This window comes from Ammodytes marinus (assembly GCF_949987685.1).
Source record: "Ammodytes marinus genome assembly, chromosome: 14".
NCBI lineage: Eukaryota > Metazoa > Chordata > Actinopteri > Uranoscopiformes > Ammodytidae > Ammodytes > Ammodytes marinus.
Genome location: NC_137218.1, coordinates 5,878,254 through 5,899,289, shown reverse-complemented (window position 1 = coordinate 5,899,289; position 21,036 = coordinate 5,878,254). Strand labels below are relative to the sequence as shown.

Genomic DNA, 21,036 nt, shown 5'->3' with positions numbered 1-21,036 from the left:
AAGCTATAGTACGTAACTTCTGTTGCCCCCATGAGGAATTCTGAGCAATAACAACAACACTCAGTGCGTTTACATGCAGACTCATAATCGGGTAAATAAACAAATAAGACTTCAACAGGACTTGTAAAATGCATCTAAACACCTTTATCCGATCTACTTCGCACACAAATCGGCACATTAACGGACAAGCGAAGTCGAATAAGAACACCTAGATAACTCGTTCATAGTCGGCATTCTCTCTGCATGTTTACAGGGATCGGACATCGCATATCGGAGTTTGCGTTCTGCGCTTGCTCGAGAATCCCTGCGGAGGATTTCACAAGGAAGTGGAAGGAGACGACGTAAAAAAAATAGTAGGGTTGTTGCCGGAAGGGAACCGGACGTGGCTCTATAACCACTTGTTGAAAGGGCTACAGCGCCACCTAGCATAGTGGAGACAGCCATGCATCTGACATTTATCCGATTCCTGACAGGCCATGTATACTCAGACAAGTGACACATCAAGTTGTGCCATGGAAACGCACTGACTGTTAGCATAGCCACATGAGGTAACAATATTGGGCTGGTAATTCAGTGTGGATCAATATTAGACACAACCAAAGTTTGCCATGTGTTGAAATAAACAATGTGGTTGACTGTTTAAGGAGCAAAAGCACTCTAGAAACCACAGACGATTACATGTAGGTAGAAATGTGTCAAGGTAAGGTATAAGGTAAGGGTACATACATGTCATTTTTACCTTTTGAAAAAAAAAAATTTCCAGCGAGATGTATCTATTCTGGCATCAAAATAAGCCAAGCATTGCCCATTGTATTGACTGCTTCAAGCCGAATCCCCATTCACACATACTGCAATACTGAAGAAGCAACAGGATGCCAATTATTTTGTGAAAAAAATGTCTTTGCCCTCACTCTCAACTCTACTTAAAAGGCCCTGTGCTTTACCCAAACAGAGACAGGTACGTTTAAAATGGTTTGAATGTCCTCTGATACACCTTGTTGTGTTTCTACTACACACAAACACACACACACACACACCTTTAAACGAGAGGGCAACTAAAACAGCTACATGTGAAAATAATTGCTGAGTCACTGCAAAAACACACAAGCGTGGGGCTTGTGAGAGACAAGGAAGAGCCTGTCTGCTTGTACATGTAAACACATATGTTGGAGGGTGAGGTTATGGCTTGTTATTGGGATGGAAAGGATATTTGTCTCAAATCTGTTCAGAGGAGTGACTTGAAAAGGCTGTCTAGCTCGCTTCTCGCTCCTATATTGGTATATTTGTATTATTATTATGTATTGCACATAAGTCTACCCCATGGTTGCTTGTTTTGCTTTTTTTTTACTAAGAAATGACATCAGGACTCACTTATTATAATATGAATCAATGTATTTAAAGGCGTGCAATGTATACATTGTAGATATAACATTATTGATCGTATTTCATTGGTGAAGACCTGAATGTAGGGACTAATAGGCCTGCTTTACCAGAGAACTACATTTCCCAAGCTGCCCCGCGGTACTGCAGACCGGCCCCCCCTGCGTTTGAATGGCAAGTTGTTTGTTTCAGTCGGACCAGCTGCTAACTATTCCAGTCGAGAGCAAACATGGGGACCGGCGGTCCGCTGCTCTCTGACAAGCTGCGGGAAGTTAGTGAAAAGGTCACTGCCGCTTTCATGTTTATTCTTCAGAATAAAAGAGTATCTATAAATCATCAATTGAACTCATTCCCATTAAATAATTGATCAGGGAATAAGGTGCTTTTATAGTCAGCGAAGGTCGCCATTTTATTTAATTGTTTTCCTGTTTTTCACGTTTTGATTGTTAGGCTACAAAAACTGCAAATAAACTGTGAAACAACTTAACAAAAATAAACCCATTCTCCCCATTATTGATACAGGATTACTACATTCTTGGGAATAATACGAAAATCACTTTAGTGTTACCATTTGATTTCTAAATATAAAATGTCTTGTTTGAATATAGGCCATGTTTCTATCTCAATAGTCATTTCTAGTCATTTTTTCAAGCAGTAGACTAGACATGTAGAAATGTTGGCTTGACAAATTAAAATCGATAAACCGAATAGATTATCAAAAAGATGGACAGCTATTGTCCTGTCAATAGATAAATCAATCAATCAATCAATCCACACATTTTTTTTTTAGCTCTAGAATAGTCTCGTAGGCCTATTATATGGTCAACTTTTATTTTGAAAACCTTGTACCAGAAGTGTGAGGCGGTTCCTCTGCAGGCTTGACAGCAGGTTTTTTTTTTTTTTTTTTTTACCTCTTTGCTTTTCTGTATTCCACCCTGCCTCGCTCTTTCTTTCCCTATTTAATAACGCCTTAGCATCGCCGTGTGTGTATGTGTGTGTACGCGTGTGTATTTATTTATTTATTTATGCATCTTATTTGAAAGTATTTAAGGCTTTTGTTGTCTTGTTTTTTTTCCCATTTTTTTCCCCAATTTTTTTTTAGTCGTTCCTCAAATGAGAAGACGTAAACGATGGAGCTTCACATACTAGAGCATAGCTTGAAAGTGGCGTGTATAGAGAAAGAGGGGATCCAGATATGCACTCATGGATTAATAAAACTCGCTTTCTTGGCCTCCAAAACAAGGTACGTAACTTCCCAAACGCGATGGCTGCATCAATAGCAAACACCACTGTGCCATTTAGCTGTTTCCACATGTATCACTGTACGTGTTTACTGGTTTACTGCAGGGATTTGGCTGGTATTGGTGTTGAATGCATGCTCCATATATTTCATGCATTTGTATTCATGCTGTGTGTTATAGTCTGTCTCTGCCACCAGTTTCCAGGCCTATCCTTGTTTCTGTAGTGTCATTTTGTAGCGTTGTGCCATCTGTAGCTGGGTGGACGCCAGTAGGACAGCGTGTGTGTGTGTGTGTGTGTGTGTGTGTGTGTGTGTGTGTGTGTGTGTGTGTGTGTGTGTGTGTGTGTGTGTGTGTGTGTGTGTGTGTGTGTGTGTGTGTGTGTGTGTGTGTGTGTGTGTGTTTGCAACCTGTTTTTACTTAGGGAAATTATAACAAGATTATTTTTTCTTTCTTTTTTTTCTTTACCAAACTGTAACAAGAAGTAAGTAGAGGAGCTGCTTTGTCCCTCTCCTGTGAAGTGGATAGCCACTGTGGCACATTCAGCATGTGGACAACTTTAATTAAAGAGCCCCTTGGCTGTCAGTGGCATCCTAGTCTCGCAGCACAGCCACACCAGACTACAGCCAGTGCCATGGCATCCCAACAGGCCTTTATTACACGTGTTTGTGTTCATATTACCACCACAACCTTTGCTTGAAGCCTATAAGCAAATGACATCACTCAATGGAAACACACTGGTTGTTCTAAGCCTGTGTACAGTGAAATAACATTACAGATGATCCAAAATAAATAAGGTAACGCCCTGGATTTGACATAGGCCTACATAGGTCTGCAGCTTAGCAATATTTGCATTGCCCCCTATATCTTACTATTACAAATTGTATATCGTTTAATGAATTGATGCATTGCCGGTCCTATACAATGTCCAAATACAGGCGGAAAATGCATGTCACAATTATCTTTAACTTTAAGATGTTTTGTCCCAGCCAAAAAAAATATTCATGTTTCTCCATCGACTACTATACGATTAATCAAATACAGCTCAGTTCTGAACTCAGACATAATCTTGTCATGTTAAATCACACAGACACTTTGCAATCAACAAAATAAAAACCAGCGTAAATGTGTGATCTTTTTTTAATTGGTTTCACCTTGCAGTCAAAGTTGCTGTTGTAACGTAATAGCCGACATATTCTGTGATATCCTAGCTACGCCACCTTTTAAACTGTGAGGTGATTTGTTTTGCTGGTGGGAAATAGCCAGTGACAGCTGCTAGCCTATTGCATAAGTCCTAGTAAGAGAAGCTGCACAGCCACGTGCCTTTACATACATCAGCCTTTAACATCAGTCGGCATGGTTACAATCTGCAAAACATAAGCATTATATCTTTTAAATTCTGAATTATTTTGTATGTTGCAAGGTTTTCCCCAAGAACATAGCTAAGCAGAGGTGGTAACGCTGCATTCATGTGATAGCTGGGTAGCTGTTATCACCAGTTTCATGTTTGTAAAAAAAATGTTTGTGTCAACATTCAAGGCATAAGTAAAACTGGGAAACTTACTTAAAAGCTCCGATATATTATACTTGCCGATTTGATAAGAAGGAAATCCCTGAAATGCAAGCAAACTTTGAACGCCTCAGGACAGCCTAAAAGTCCATTGTTTCAGGTTATTAAACCCAAATGTAATGAATATTCTGCTATTATCAGTGTTTCACCTTAATATGTCCAACTGTGCAATCGTATAACTGTGTTTATCAGTCTGGAATATGGGAATCTTTCCATCTCGCAAGAACTGCTTCAAATTCTGACAGATTCTGAAAACTTTCCTTCAATAATGAGTTGATTTTTTGTGATGATGACATCAACAATAGCCAGGCACTCACATTATGTACTGCATATTGCATTAACTTATAGTGTTCTAATTCTAGATTTCATTAGAGTGTTATGTAAAGCTGTCAGTGGAGATAGTGGGCCGATTCCAACATGAAACACTTTAAGAACACTAGAACTGGACCATTAGTGTATTAAAACATTTCTATAAGAAGAATATTGAAGCTGAGACCAATAATGTTATTTAAGTTTGAAAATGCTAATAACTTAAACTATATATTCTCCTTATGGTAATTGAAGTGAGTTGTGAAATACTATGTACTGAGCGAGACATTTTTACAGTTACGAAACAACCAATGTTTTGAGTAATCCCTGCTGGATAAACAATATAATACGTATTGGCCAGATGCCCGATCAGTCAGCTGATATAACGTCCCTGTCAACTTCCCTGTCTGTCCCTATGAGAGAGAGATTTAATCATAACCTCTTTCAACATGGATTTGTTATTCGTTGCAACCAAATATATTCTTGAGTCTGAAATAGGAGATGCAGAACTTTGGCTCCGTTGTCAGTGAGGAAGTAAACAGACATGATATGTGAGGTTTTGCCTTTCTGCCAACTTGTCTGTCACTGCTTGTTATTGTAGCTTTGAAACTGTCCATCATAAAGTCACTGCTAAAACCCTTTAAACATATTTGAGTGAAGAGTAAGTGGTTGTTTTGCGTTAAAGGTGGAGTCAGGAATTCTGGACTACACTTGTTGTCAGAATCACTTTGTTAAAATCAGTGAATATCTCCTCACGATCCTTCACCTGTCTGTACTTTGTGTGCGCTAAAAATAAATCTGGTGTTAATAAACAGGGCCTAGGCTCTGTAAACTGGCAAGTAAAACAAAAGGGTCTGTTACAGTTTTTTTTCGATCGCTAAACCACAGTGGGCACAACTGTAGCTCAATGTGCAAAACTCTAAACTACAGTCTGCACTACCAACAGTCATTGGAGCTGAACAGTTCACTTCACCTGCAAAACAGGTTCAGTGCAGCAAACACGATGAACCAGCCTCATTGAGATAACACACTGTCACTCAGAACCTCCTCAGAGTACAAACACTAGCATCAAACCCCAATACACAAATTACAAACTTTTAATCTTTACAGTTTGAATAATTTGAGTTATTTCACACAAATTACATAATATTTTCTTTGATGAAAGGGTGAAATTATTTCACATGAAATTGTTTATTTTATAACATACCATTTTTTTAGGAAAACAAAAAGAAATGAAAATCAGAAGTTTGCTTCAAGAGGTACACATTTTGTATATTTTATTGAAAACATTTCCAAATGTAGTATTTATCTGTGTAAATATTCTATAATTGTAATACAGAAATCAATTCCTGTAATGTTGTCATTTACTGTAAGGAAAGGCAACTCTAAGCTGTTTGTTTGCTGGAAAATTCGTATTACAGATGCAACTTTAGATTTTTGCAGATTGGGTTGCACTCTCAACCCTGCCTCTCTCAATGCGAGACCGATTCACAACAGGGTCTATCAGTGTTGCCCTTACTGTATTTTATCAGACATTACAGCTCTATGTCTTCTAGGTCTTCCTCCACACATCCACACTCTCACTGCCACTGTTCTACCTCCAACAACCTGTCTTCCTTGGTCCATTTCCAAAAAAATATATTTTTTTGAGCTTTCCCTTTATACTGTATATATGTTCACTAACCAGTCTAAAACAAGACATCTTAGTGTTTCAGTTGAAATTGCAATCCGCAGTGTTTGAAAGGCATTCATTCTGTTTTGAATGTGTGGTTTACAGTTGTGGCAGCAGTGTGTTAGCCTTTGAAAAAAGTGCTGGAAATCCACATTGTTGTGCAGGCTGTGGTTAAGCCATGAGATAGGTGTGTAGAGTTTTGAAAATTGTGTTTAAGCAATGAAAAACGAGCTACAGTTTGGTCCGAATGAACCGCTGCTCTGCATACTGTTGTTAGAGTGTTGCACTTGTCATTCCAGTTGTGCCCACTGTGGTTTAGCAATCGTAAAAAAATGTAACAAAGTGGGCCCACTGTAGTTAGCAGCAACATGCCCATTTACAGAGCCTAGGCTGTGTATTAACACCAGATTATTTTTCAGCGCGCCGCACACACAGTACGGACAGGAAGCAGACCATGAGGAGATATTCACTGATTTTGACAAACGTGATTTTGACAACAAGCATTCCCCAGAATCGCTCCAACTTTTAATATGATGCATTCAAGGACCTTGTTAGACTGCGTAAACATCTACAGATTATATATTTGTCACATTAACAGCCTGGTCCATGTGCCAGTTATTATGTACTCAGTGTATCGGTGGTTTGCAGTATAGTGGAAAAACATTTATGCGCTTTTTATTTCTGGATTTTAAAATGTAAACCAACACTTGTAAACATTTGACTCTTAGTTCCTGTAACTTTTAGCTTTGCATGTTGGACTATTGGCAATATCCTCTCTGTGGTATTCAGGTCTACAAATATGAGTGTCAGCTATGAAGACTACAGTTGAGAAGAAAGACAGAGAAAAGGAGCGCTTCTTTTTGGTGGTGGGGGGGGGGATGTAACTTACAAGGAGCTATGTTTGGGGCCGGGGTCATCCAATTGCAAAACAACTGAAACATCAGGGAACTCTTGCTGAAAAAAGTTTTAAAAAATATGCACCTGACCTGTCGTATTTTATAGTCTTTGCCATGCGATTAGCCGCATCAATAAAAGCCTTGTTGTTTTCACTGTTCTGTTGCTAAGACTACAGTTTGTTCTTTTATGTAGGAATGTCGGAGAAAAGACAGTAGCGGTGAACTGAAGAAAACAAATGAAAAGCTTCTTCATATTTTTTACTCATATCCTGTATAGGAATAAAGACAAATCCTGCCCAGAGTTATTCAGACACACTGGATTATTTCAGTGTTTGGGGGCGAAATTCTTAAGTGGTGCACTTTGTCTGAGGCTGGAGGTTTGGGTGGCCATGGCAGCCAGCTATTAGTCATTCCATAATTCCATGTCTTGTGACTAGGTAACATGAGTGTACGCTGACAAGTATTAGAAGACAAATGAGGGGAGGAAGTTTTTGTTTTTTTAATTATGCACTAAAAGGTTGAGTGAGAGTGAGTCATCGGTTTTGGAGAATGCTTGTTGTCAAAATCGCTTTTTGCCAAAAATCAGTGAATATCTCTAGCCTGGTTCTACCAGACCATCGTACTTCATTTCATTTGTACAGAAGGTCTGGAATCGCTCAATTGACAAACGTTAACTCACTTGAAGGCGGGTGTCTGTTGAAGTTTAAAACTATTGGATCTGCCCACTGCCACTCTGGATCTGCCAACCAACCATGTCATGCGCCGGCTTCTGAGCCACTCCTTCCGTTCGCTGATTGGACCGGCAGAAATCTGTCCGGAGAAAACCTAAGAATATACCGCACACCCAGACTGACTACTGAAGAGAAATTAAAATTGAGCGGAAGTAGTAGGCGGGCGGTGCCAGGCTAGAATATCTCCTCACGATCACTACTTGTTGTCCATTATGTGTGTTTGCCCTTTAATACAAAGCCTAGTCTCTGTAAACGGGTATGTTGCTAGCTACGGTATGGTGTCCCGGTACACTTTTTTACACATACAAGATTACAGAGCCTAGGCTGTGTGTATTAACATACTTCAGCGCACACGTGATAGTGAGGAGATATTCACTGATTTTTGACCAAAAGGTGATTTGGACAAGAAGTTCTCCAGAATCGCTGACTCCACCTTTAATGTGCTTCCTAGATGGGTAGTTTTTTCAAACACATGTGTTGGGCTAGTCTGTGTGTTTGTTACATATTTTGCCATCCTTTACCCTGACCGGTATTAATACACTAGACTAAATCTGCTGCAGTCATTAGTTAGTGCTACACCAATGACACTATCATGATTGGAGAATGTATTATTAACACAAGGCACTTAGAACTAGAATCCCCAATGCTGTCCGGAGGCCTTGGCAAGAAGAAAACAAATCAAAGTGACGACCCGGCCGACAGCTCATTTCATTCCAACAGGAAATGCCAGCGTTCCCTCAGAGAGCATTGTTGAGTCTTCTTCACTGTCGTTTCTCACACCTTTCAGCTGAATGTGAAGTGCCAGCCTAGCAGCATTCTGTAGCCGGGGTCTGTGGAAGATCTGATTAGCACTGTAGTGTTGTCGTGTGCAGCATGTTGTTTTTGCAAGTGCACACACTGCCAATTTCCTTTTATGCGATTTCGTTTTCAAGCTGATTTATGACTTCATATCCAATATCCGAATTTCACCATCTAAGAATGTGTTTTGCATTGGTGCGTAATATATTGAATCCTGACTAGCTGCTGGATTTTAGACACAAGACAAGGAATTGTGTGATGTTGTGGTGCATGTTGTCTTAACTCAAGCATTCGAAATATTAAATGATAAAAAAAAAATATTGCTTAATTTATCAATATGTGGTAATAAATATCATGATGTATCTCTTGATAATATATCATATTTCGGTTGTTGTTTTGCAAGTCATAGTCTTTCAGTATGCATTGCATATCCAATCCTACTGTAGTTCTAAAGCACATTGAAAACAACAGAGTTAAGCCAAAGCACTGTACATAATAACAAGGTCTCTGAAGACAATTTGACATTTTTACTATCGGGTGGTGGCTTGCATTTAGATTCCTCGTCCATTCCAATGGACGGAAAAACAACATCATAACGTTTATTTTTTATTGCTTATGATTTATGATTTGCAGTTACAGTAAAAATTCAGCATAAACAGTATTTTCAGTGTCTTCGGATCATGATCGGGTTCTGAACGGGTTAAGGATTTAAGAAGCAAATAATAAAATCTTATAACAAATTCTAAAAAGGCACAGGGGAGCCAATGGAGGGAGGCCAGTATGGGGAAAAAAATATGCTCTTGATTTTGGGTGCCAGAAAAAACTATCAATAGCATTTTGGACCATGCTATGACTTTGAGAGGAGAGGCTTGACCAACAGCAACAGAAAGTGCATTTGCAATAGTCCAGACGGGTTATGATATACACATGAATAAGATAAAACGTCTTGGATAAAACCTTGGTAAAAACTAGATATGTATATAACATACTGTACAAAGCATATGTAGAAAATAGAAATATATCTTGAGCATTCCTCTCACAGCTCAGAGAGGTTTATATCCGAAGCAGAGCAGTGCTATGCTTTATTGATGTCTTGGTTACGAGCCTCACGTTCACTATAAAATGATGAACTGGACATTTACAGGCGTAGCTGCCGTCTCGTATTGGTCCCTGAACGTCTCATTGATGCATCTTTTCATATGAAAGCATCACCTTAGTTCTCCAAACAGATTTTTTTTTTTTTACATGAGTTTACAGAGCCTAGGCTGTGTATTAAAACTGTAGTTTTTCAGTGCACACACAATACGGACAGGTAACAGATTGTGAGTAGATATTCTCTGATTTTGACAACAAGCGTTCTCCAGAATCACTGACTGCACCTTTAACTATGGAGTCAAACTTTCACCATTCAAACCATCCTATTCTTTTGTCTGTCTCTTCCATTCAGGTGCAAGTTCTTCAGTTTGACAGAGACTCCGGAGGACTACACAATAATCGTGGACGAGGAAGGCTTTAAAGGTGGGGCCTCCCTCGCTTTGTGGATCTTTATTTAAAGTCACCGTGGTAACCGTAGATCACACACACTCATACACACACACACACACACACACACACAATATCGGGATTCTACCACGTAGCTTCGGCAGGCCAATGTTTGAGCACACTTTGTGATCATCTACCTCGTGAGGCCAAGCTGCCGGTCTGTTCGGTGTGTGTTGTGTGGTTGAGCTGATTGAGTGAATCCATGTCATTACACACACACACACACACACACACACACACACACACACACACACACACACACACACACACACACACACACACCCTTTCCCAGGGTGACCCTCCTTGGTTACCGTGGAGACAACTGGCTATGTGTTGCGTAACCGGCGAAGGTATGTTCTACTGGTGACTGGGTCTAAGTGCGTTTACTCCATAACTAGAGCAGCCAACATGTTTTATACAGATGGAATTATTTGTCCATATACACCTTTAATTAAGTTAATGTAATAATGTTTGAGAAATAAACAATATATTGTACATGCTGTAAATGTAAGTCTTGGCTATGGTATTGAATATAGTTCTTTATCCTCCATATGTAAGAGGGTTTATTATTAACTGATCTAAATGGAAGTTGAGTTCAGCACCCGACTATATATAAAAACACGTCAGGCCATTAACTTTGTCCGTTCTGTGCTACTGTAGAAACATGCCGGTGCAACATGGCGGCTTGGCCCTGCTTCTATGTAGATATAAAACTTTTAGAAAATAACAACTTTTATTTTCAAGCGATTAATCACTCATTAAAACATACATATGAATATAATATATCATTTCTATCAGGTCTGTTCTGAGAAACTCCAATTCCCTTTGCACACTGCACCTTTTAATATCCTTCCATCTAGACTGGAATTTGTTAGGACAGGCGGAAAAGCTGGTCTAATGCACCGCTCTATTACTGGAGGCTGTTAAAGATATTACTGTATATTTCCCATAATCCCAGGTCAGAAGAAAAGCAGGAACTGGAACACATAAGAAAAAGAAACAACCATTCATTGTGAACTGCTGTCCAAAAATGTTTTTTTTTTTTATTACTTATGGATTTTTCCTCAGGAAAGAACTAGCAAGAAGACATTGGGTCTTTGGAAAAACAACATCTATAAAAAGTTTTATGAACAACTGGCTCTGGGTTAAATCGCTGTTTCCCTTTATAAATACAGCTGTGTGTTAGGAAGAACACTATCAGTGAAATAAAAAAAACTCCCCATTCTGAGAATTTACAGAAGCTCCGGTGTCCTTCAAGGACAAGAAGCTATAGTTACTAAAGATGGCATCATCCACCACTGCCTCAAGTCTTTCCACAATATCAAGTGAAGATGTATTTAGTTATTTATTCTATAGTACAGTACTATAGAATAAATAACTAAATACCAAGAAGAAGTACTGTACTTCTTCTTGGTCTTCACCTACACTCACTGTGTAAAGAAACACGTAAGGCTGTTAGGTTTGTCCGTTCTGTGCTACTGTAGAAACATGGCAAAGCAACATGGCGGCGTCCGTGTAGCTATAAAACTCTCATTTTAACGTAATAAAAAAATAACTATTACTTTGTTTTGGTGATGTACTGTTGTCTATTTTATCAAATTTTTTACACATACTGTACCTCCATTAACTCCCTTTAACATGACTGTCTCCGTCCGTTTTCAGAGCTGCCCGTGTCGGAGCACATCAGTGTAGCAGAAGCCACGTGGTTGGCCCTTAACGTGGTGTCAGGGAGCGGTAACGCCTCAAACTCCCAGCCCATCGGAGTCACTAAGATCGCCAAATCAGTCATCGCTCCGCTGGCCGACCACAACATCTCTGTCTTCATGCTGTCCACCTATCAGACCGACTTTATCCTGGTGAGTGAGGTTGATGACCTTTCAGTGCTACTTTTGGACCATTAACTTTGAATTTTCTACTTTTTTTAAAGATGGAGTCAGTGATTCTTTTTTTGCCAAAATCAGTGAATATTGCTGGTATAATCTGGTGTTAACAAACAGCCTAGGCTCTGTGAAATGGTATTTAAAACAAAGGGGGCCCACTGTATAGCTAGCAACATGCCCGTTTACATTCTTATCTGATTTTGACTACGTGTTTTGACAACAAGCATTCTCCAGAATCGCTGAGTTCACCTTTAACCGTCGAGGAAGGGTTTTTTTAAAACATTAAAAGGTAATCAATAGAAATAGAATAAGAACGTTTGCATCCATCACAATACAATATCCAATACAATACAAATTGGATTATGTTGGTAAAGACATTATGCATTTCAGAGGCTATCATTGATCCCCTTGCTTCACAGCATGCTTTAAGAGATGCATTATGTCTCTATTGTACAACCACTAGGCTACCTCACTGTTTATGTCCACACCAGGCTACCTCACTGTTTATGTCCACACCGCCCAGCGCCTGACATGAAAAAGCAATAACCCTGGATATAGTGTACCGTCTTCCACAGACCCACTTCCTTTGATTTAGACATAAATCCTCTCTCTTCATACCGAATGCCTTTTTTTCACCACGCGGAGAGAGAATATCATTTTATTGCTTTGCTGGAGCACAACAACAAGGTATTTTGAGTTTAACTCTGGCATGTTTAAGAAAATGAAAGAAAGGCACTATCAATAGTCTCCGTTGATAATCTGTTACGTAAAGGGGATCAGCCGGGCTCAGCATTTGGAAATTCCAGGTATCATAACTCGGGGGGGGGGGGCCAGTTTCTCTGTGTCCAGCGAAAACCACCATTCTAATTATCGCTGCATTAACCTGCTGTGTTCACCCCGGCGCCCACACACACACACAGTCTCACACACAAAAACATACACATACACACAAAAACATACACAGACACATACACACTCAGACACTCACACGAACACACAGTCACACACACATAGACACTCACAGTCTCACACACACTCTCTTTCACACTCACACACACACTGGTCTCTCTGTCATCAGCTCACACTTTGTCAGAATGCGTTAACCCAGTCTCTGAGCCGGGCCAAAGGGCAGACCGGCTTAATATGTGTTGTTGGTATTTTATTTATTTCTACGGGCACAACCTTTTGTTTGTTGTTGTTGCATGTTACATAACCCCAATGCTGAGTGCACTAGTTCAGACGAAGCCATAAGTATATTTCTGACTGAGTCAAGCAGCTCAGAGCAGATACACACAAGCTACTTCACCTTCACTCTCAATCTCTTTCTATCTCACACACAGACACAAACACACACACACACAGACACACACACACACTCACAGAAAAACATTCAAATTATAGCTGTCGCCCTCAGAAATGAAATTAAGTACTTTTTTTTCCATTTTAAGTTTTTCCAAGAGACCTTTTTGTTTTAAAGACACGGCAGCTTAGTGTTTTCAATCAATCTGCTTGTTATATAAATTCATAAAAAAGCTTTATGGGTTATGATATGTCGAAGCAATTTGCAATAACTCTTGAATTGATTAAAATGATTATGCTACTAGGGAATTCAGTTTTCATTTGATAGTAATATAATCAGAATACAAAGCCATCAGACTATAAAGGAAGACGTGTCTGTGTTGTGTCTGTCTTCGAGATAACTCGCCAAGTGTTCATCTGATTGCGTTCCCACATGGTGGGTTTGTTGCTAAGGACACAATGGAGTGTGAAGTTGTTTGAATCAGTAGTTCTCTACAGAAAACTGAAAACCCAGTTAAAAAAGGACCAAAATGTGCCGCTACCGTAACTGCAGGAATAGATGTGCATCAAAATCAAAGTAGCCGCACAGGCCCTGAATTTTTCACTGCACTACTTGAAATTAGAATAAAAAATTATATTATCTTCAAGAAAAGGAATCTCAACGAAATTGAACTTGATTACAACATTTCTTTTGATTGGTGCTATTTTTTGTTGCCCCACTATCAGAAACACTTCGGCCCATTCATTCACATTCCTAAGTTCTCTCTGACCAAGACAAGATGTCCTCAAAGACTAACAACTTCATTTCCATGAATCACGCTGTAGATATTTATCTTTGGTTACCTTCAGTTTCCGCTTAAACAAAAGACACATCTCATACCTGCATTATACAAGGAGCAGCAGATTTAAGATTATTTTTTGGCATTTAAGCTTAGTTGGATAGTGTACGGTTGAGATGGGGAGACAGCAAGAGAGGGGGGGATTACCTGTAGGCTAGTGAGGGTCCATAGGTCGGATTTGAACCCGCGACCACTGCAACAGCACCCACAGTGCATTGCAGTTCGTCTTCTTCTTCTTCTCCACTACGCCACCAACAAAGAGCTTTTTGATTGAATCATATTATAATCGTACTGCGTCATTGTTTTTGGAAAACATTAAACGTCCTAATGAATTCCAACTGCTGCAGCGTTCAAATCTAAATGAAGAATCTCCCCTGGTGACTTTGATGAATGGCTCCCCTGTGATTTTATTTTCTTAATTTAATTTGGGGAACTTTTAGTGCTGCACTGGAAAAAAAATTCTAGTCTATTAGTTATTGGTTTTTTTTTGTTTGTTTTTCACATTTATTTGTTCTTATACAGTTGATTTTATTTTCCTCTTCACTGTTTCTAAATATTGTTCGAATACAATTTTGGGGGAACCAAACTTGCCACACACACACACACACACACAACATACAGCCAATATTGGAATTTGCTACAATAGATGGATTCCTTAATTTTTCTTCCCTCAGGTGCGAGAGCGAGACCTGCCGATGGTCATGCACACGCTGTCTTCAGAGTTCACTTTGCTGCGGGTCGTCAACGGAGAGACGGTCGCCGCTCACAATCTGGGCATCACCAACGGCTTCGTTAAGCCTAAACTAGGTAGGTTCTTATTGTTGAATAGAAGCCAGCTTTTAAAGAATGTTTGTGAAAGTTTTTGGAATACATCTGAGTAAAGATGGTTTTGACAACAAGCATTCTCCAATAGCTGACTTCACCTTTTAAATATCCCTGTATCATTGTCTTTTAACCCCTCATGTGTTCAATCATGGGTTTGTTTTTCCAGTGCCCCGTCCCATCATCCACCCCTTGTCCAGTCCCAGTAACATGTTCTGTGTGACCAGCCTGGATCCAGACACTCTGCCCTCTGTAGCTACTCTGCTCATGGACGTCATGTTCTACTCTGGAGGGTAAGAATCAGCCCAACTCATTTGAAATACAGACATTTTTAAAAGGCCTTATTGTGTTTGGTGTTGGTCGTAAATAAGTTAACAGGTTTTTACAAAACTATAAGCCGAAAGTGAACACCTTTTGCATGGTTTATTATTTAGCTGTGAAAGTCACCTACTGTCAGGGTAGCGGGTGGCAGGCAGGCAGGCAGGGAGGTAGAACCTAAATGCAGAACGTTTCAGGTAAAGGAAAATTTATTCTCTTCAAAAAAATGACAAAAAAAGGCAAAAAAAACAAGGAATACATAGACACAGGTGACACACAGGACAGGGACTCACCGACAAACCACAATGCAAAGACAAGGAACAATGAAACACAAGGATTTATATACACACAAGACAGGGTAGGCAATGAGGAACAGGTGGAACACATTAGGACGGGTCCAGTAACCACACTGGAGGGAAACTTGACAGGACATGGGGAGAAACAAGACAGACATACCAAAATAAAACAGGCAACACAGGGAAACCACCAAAACAAGACAAGGCACAGACAGACCATGACACCTACAATACATAATAGGTGGGTTGCTTTCACCGACTCAACTAAGTAATTCATTGTTAAAACATTTAAAAACATAGTGAAGACGGAAATAAAACAATCTCACAATTAAATGCAATAAAATGAAAAACAAATAAACAAAGTAGCTACTATATTTCTGTTTTACTTGCTAGGCAAAACTGGCAGCCACCTCCTAAGATGTAAATTAATAACATTTTTAAATGACATGTCTGTAACTAGGTATGAGATTCCCAAAATATGATTTCTCTACATTAAGTGTTTCTGCCCTTGTCTTCTCCCAGGACAAAGGAGTCTGGAGCTTCCAGCGAGGACTCAAACCACATCCGCTTCTTCTCCTTCTCCCTGATCGAGGGATACATCTCTCTGGTCATGGACGAACAGACCACTCAAAGGTTTGGGCTAAAGCAATTCATCTTTAAATATATATATATATATACAGTATATATATATATTTTTATTCTAAAGCTGTAACTTCACATTCTATTTTTTTGTTTCAGTAGCAAAAAAAAAATGCCAATTAAAAAAATACACACTGCTCATTTAAGTGTTCTATTTCTATGTTAGAAGAGACTTTTAAGTTGAAGTCTAGCACTTAAATCTTATGTTTAAGGGTGTCTAAGTGTCAGTTGATGTTTTTGTTAACAAAAAATAAAAATGCTATTAGAGAATCGAGCCATAAATTATTTGGGAGAAAAACCGTGATCCACATTTTAGCAAAAATACTGCAGCCCTATAGCCTGGCATTCCCAGACCTGCCACTAGGCGCTGGCAAATTAAATTTGCTGCGCGTGTTGGTCTGGAGACGCTCCGTTGAAGCTTATCAAGACTACCAGAAATCTGGTATAACGTTTCAATTGGTTCTATCTAATATGGGCGCGCCAGAGCCCTTTATATGGTGCTCTGGGGAGGACGTAACCGGATGACGACAGTGACGTGCATGCGACGTCGAAGCTGTGATAGTAAACATCAAAGATGGCTGCGGATATGTTGTGTGAGTTTGAGACTGCTTTGGCCTCGACCCTTAACGAATTGGAAGACGGGACTCATAGCTTTCACTAGCAAGTAAGTGGAATGTTCTGTTTTGCCGACCGACAACGGCAAACGTTTAATTGAACAGTTTAACAGCTGTTCGCTAAACGAACGGGGCTTACGTCACTTGTGCATCGCTCTGATTGGTTGTAGTGCTATCCAACTGCGTGCAGTGGCATTTGAAATGCACGAGTAGGAGCCGCCCCTAGAGTTGGAAATTACTATTGATCGTCGCCAGACCCTCTATCGTTCAAGATATCAGGGTCAGGATTTCCAGGCTAGCAGCCCTACTCACTGGCTGTGAAACTATATTGATATTGCTACCGTGCAAATTGACTACACTAGTTGTTCTCTTAATATGTTGTTTTGTGTTTTCCCGTCTGGAACATAATGTTTGTGCTGCGGGGGGGGGGGGGGGGGGGGGGGGGGGGACAAATGTATGATTGTTCTTTGAAAGGGGGGCGATTAGTGTCGTTGCTAAGCGAAATTAGAACACTTGCACTTACAATGCACTTTAGACACAGTGGGTACAAGTCTGACTCATTCATTCTCCACTGCGTCTCTCTCTTTCCCACACTATACTCTCTAATTAAGCAGAAAAGGCCATAAAAAAAACTGCAGACCCCGTGTGGTTTCTTATAATACTGCAATATTAGCATTTGATCATAGATTTTTCATCCATAAATGAGCTTTCCCCTTATATGGGTCAGAGATGTCTTTAAGCAATGCGGAGGTAAAATAATAATTGGACCAAACTTTTCATTGTGTTTTTAAAGTTTATGTTTTGATACTGCTTCTTTTAGGTCAGTCTTTTCCCCATGTTCTGTATGTGCTGCCTTAAAGGAATAGGTCACCCATTTTATTCTGCTTTACAGTGGCTCTGTTATTCAATACAACAGTCGTAACACAATTCAGCTGCTTCGATCGATGATGAGTTAATAGTTAGCTCCCTCTGCTTTGTGTGTTAACTGTGCCAGGTGCCTTTTATATTTGTTAACTAGAGCAAAACACAGAGGTGCTGTTAGACTAGAGTGACGCACAACATTTAAAGTGAGTCATCTCCGACAGATCTATTTAAAACATTTTGAAAATGTCATAATGAGTCCAACTGACAATGAAGTGCTTGTTATTTGGTCACAGCTCGGCTCTTTTAAATCACATTTTATGGTCTCACTGTTTAACCCTACATTTTACCATGTGTGACATCACACATGGTAAAATGTAGGGTTAGGATTAACAGGACAGCTGGGCCAAGGGAAGACTGAGGGGAAAAACAACCTCATTCATTAAATTATAATAGCGATTTTATGTTTTCTGTATGAGTGAAGTATTCCTTTAAAGTTTGTGCATTGATCTGTCAGAATGCCATGGATATCCATCTACATAGACTGATAAAACATGTTCTGCACATAAAAAAATGAAACCATTTTGTTTTGAACCATATTGCTAAAGCAGTATCGTCATTGACTAGTTCAAAGACGTACATTCGAATGTCAACAATAGTCAGCTGGTGTGGTTCTTATTCTTTAACACTACAGATGGCAAATCTTAGCTTTTTAAACTAAAGTTAGTATCACAGGTTTGTTGACTAACAATCAAACATGTTCACTAGCATGATAGCTCAAGAGGTAAAGGAGCATTTCTGATAGTAGAGATAGTTACAATAAGATATAGAATCACTTTGACATGATACATCCTGTATCTTGACATTGCATTAATAGATTTGCTGTACATTTTATTGCATTTCCATTTTTCAAATATATCAACCTTTAATACGTGAATTTCTTTGTGCTTTTTTACCCTATAAGGTTTCCAAACAACGTCCTGTTCACCAGCGCGTCTGGGGAGCTTTGGAAGATGGTTCGCATCGGGGGACAACCTTTAGGATTCGGTGAGTTTTATTTGCCAGAAATAAAGATTGCTTTGTCTACTACGAGGCCATATGATGGTAAAGATAATCCAATAACTTGAATTGGCTTGGTAACATAAGTTAAAACCCCAATATCTGTTTTAATTGAATTTTTTTTTTAAATACTGATTGGTGCTTGGAAGTACATGACGTCAGATTTCGCTAAACGGGTAGAAAATACTAAATATTTAGAAATTTTGTCATTCCAAGATGAATGAAAAAATACTGCAATCATTTGTACTCTTAATTTATAGTGTTAAATTGCATCCAGTTGACTATATGTTCAAATAACCCATTTTGAACATGCTATGCACATTTAAGACCCTATACTGTCTCCAAGTGATGATGTACATAAACAATAATCAGTTATGTATAATTTTGTGTTTTTTGCAGATGAGTGCGGCATCGTGGCTCAAATAGCAGAACCCCTGGCAACGGCGGACATTCCAGCTTACTACATTAGTACCTTCAAGTTTGACCATGCCCTGGTAAGACATGGCCCTCGCCAAGCAGTTCATTTTGATTAGACAGACTATCTACAGTGTATGTGCTGAAGATATACAGACAATTGATATTTAGATAACTTTGGTTCCAATATGTCCAAATTGGGATTTCTCCAGGCTCTCAAAAAATACTTGTGTGAACTTAGTTATAGTGCTGGGCTGGTGTTAATACAGGTTCACGGTTTGTTCATATTGTGAACCTTTCAATAATCAGTTTGCTTTTCCACGGGCTAGAGAGGGTTAGGGTTACAAGACTTTTGATTGTGACATTTTCGGCTGTAAAAAAATTGTGACTTTTTATCGTCTACTTTCGTTTTAAAGACCAAATAATGAACCAATCAGGTGTTAGTTAGTTAGTTAGTTAGTTAGTTAGTTAGTTAGTTAGTTAGTTAGTTAGTTAGTTAGTTAGTTAGTTAGTTAGTTAGTTAGTTAGTTAGTTGTCGTTATAAAATCCTTGTGTGTCTTCTCCAGGTTCCCGAAGAAAATATCCAAAGTGTGATCGGAGCGCTGCGGACCAAGAGCACGGCCCAGTGAAGTTAAACGGTCGATTTCAAAGTCATTTTGTTCAAACGTTTTATCATGTCCAAAAAGTGCCAAGAGCTGATTGGTGGACTCCTGTGGATGGGCTCTGAAAGGAAAGGATCTAACCACCACCACACACACAGAGAAAAAAACGTGGGTGGCTTGAGAGAGGGGAGGGTGGGGTGGAGGGTGTTACGGATGCCTTTGTTACTCTGTCATTTTCTTTACCCCACCATCACCCGTCCTATACCTTCCTAGCACCCGAGGGCGTCCCACTGTCGTTGCATTAGTTTACCAGACTGAATACGTTTATTTTTAAAGCTGCTTCTTCTTCCCACTCCCTGACTCTTCCTGAGCACCATACTGTATTAGTTACATAATCCCTCTCTCATAGAAGGATGACGAATGTACTCTTGAAAATCAAAAGAAATACTATATATAGTATATATATATAAAATATATCTCAAGCTCTCCATATTTTTTTTTTACTTTTTTTTTTCTTGGTTTTGTTTAGAGTTTTTTTCCACAGGTCATTTTTCTTAGTGCCAAGATGTTTGAATGACTAAACTGATGCCTTTGTCATAATACTATACACGTGTGCAATTGAAGGAGACAATATTTTTTTGAGACAGCCAGCGGACAGATCACGGACTTGCCTGGTTGAGTAATATGGTGTGTGTGTGTGTGTTTTTTTTGTGTGTTTTTTTTTTTGCTTTTAGTAGCTGTTGAACATGTTGTAATTACAGCAATGATCTGACTGTTGGAGTCCCTCAGATTGAAGTGCAGATGATTGGTCTGTTGACATATGAAGTGAAGTCAAGATCTCTATTAGAAAATAAATATACATTTTTAGTGTTTTAAAACAATAATATGCATTCACACTGTGAGCAACCTGGTTGACAAGGCACTACAAAATGAGCAGATTTTATCTATTTAATTTTAACCAAACAATTTATTTCTTACGTTTTTTTTTTATTGATTATATGACTCGCTAACTGAATTTATGATTTGCACTGCAAAGCGATTATTTGATCTAAAGAAAGTTTACTTATGATAATATGATTTCTGAATAAAAAATTGTGTATGTTTTAAAAGTGCAACAAAGCTTTCACGATACAGACTTGCTTAGTTTTCTCAGTTTTATACCAAACCTGAGTAGTCAGACTAAATTCCCTACTTTTTCTCAATTGTTTAGTAGAGACATTTAAAGTCTGCAGTGGAGAATACCTATTTATTTTGATG

The 21,036-nt window shown here is 39.1% G+C and overlaps 1 protein-coding gene across 1 annotated transcript; it reads left to right on the top strand.

Moving 5' to 3' along the window:
• Nucleotides 1–2,510: 2,510 nt before the first annotated feature.
• Nucleotides 2,511–19,806, top strand: castor2 (cytosolic arginine sensor for mTORC1 subunit 2; the record flags this gene model as incomplete). Its single annotated transcript, XM_080040693.1, has 9 exons — nt 2,511–2,623; nt 10,042–10,112; nt 11,799–11,992; nt 14,829–14,961; nt 15,146–15,269; nt 16,113–16,223; nt 18,669–18,751; nt 19,163–19,257; nt 19,744–19,806. The coding sequence occupies 9 exons, from the start codon at nt 2,511–2,513 to the stop codon at nt 19,804–19,806; spliced, it is 987 nt and encodes a 328-aa protein (XP_079896819.1).
• Between the last annotated feature and the right edge of the window lie 1,230 nt (nt 19,807–21,036).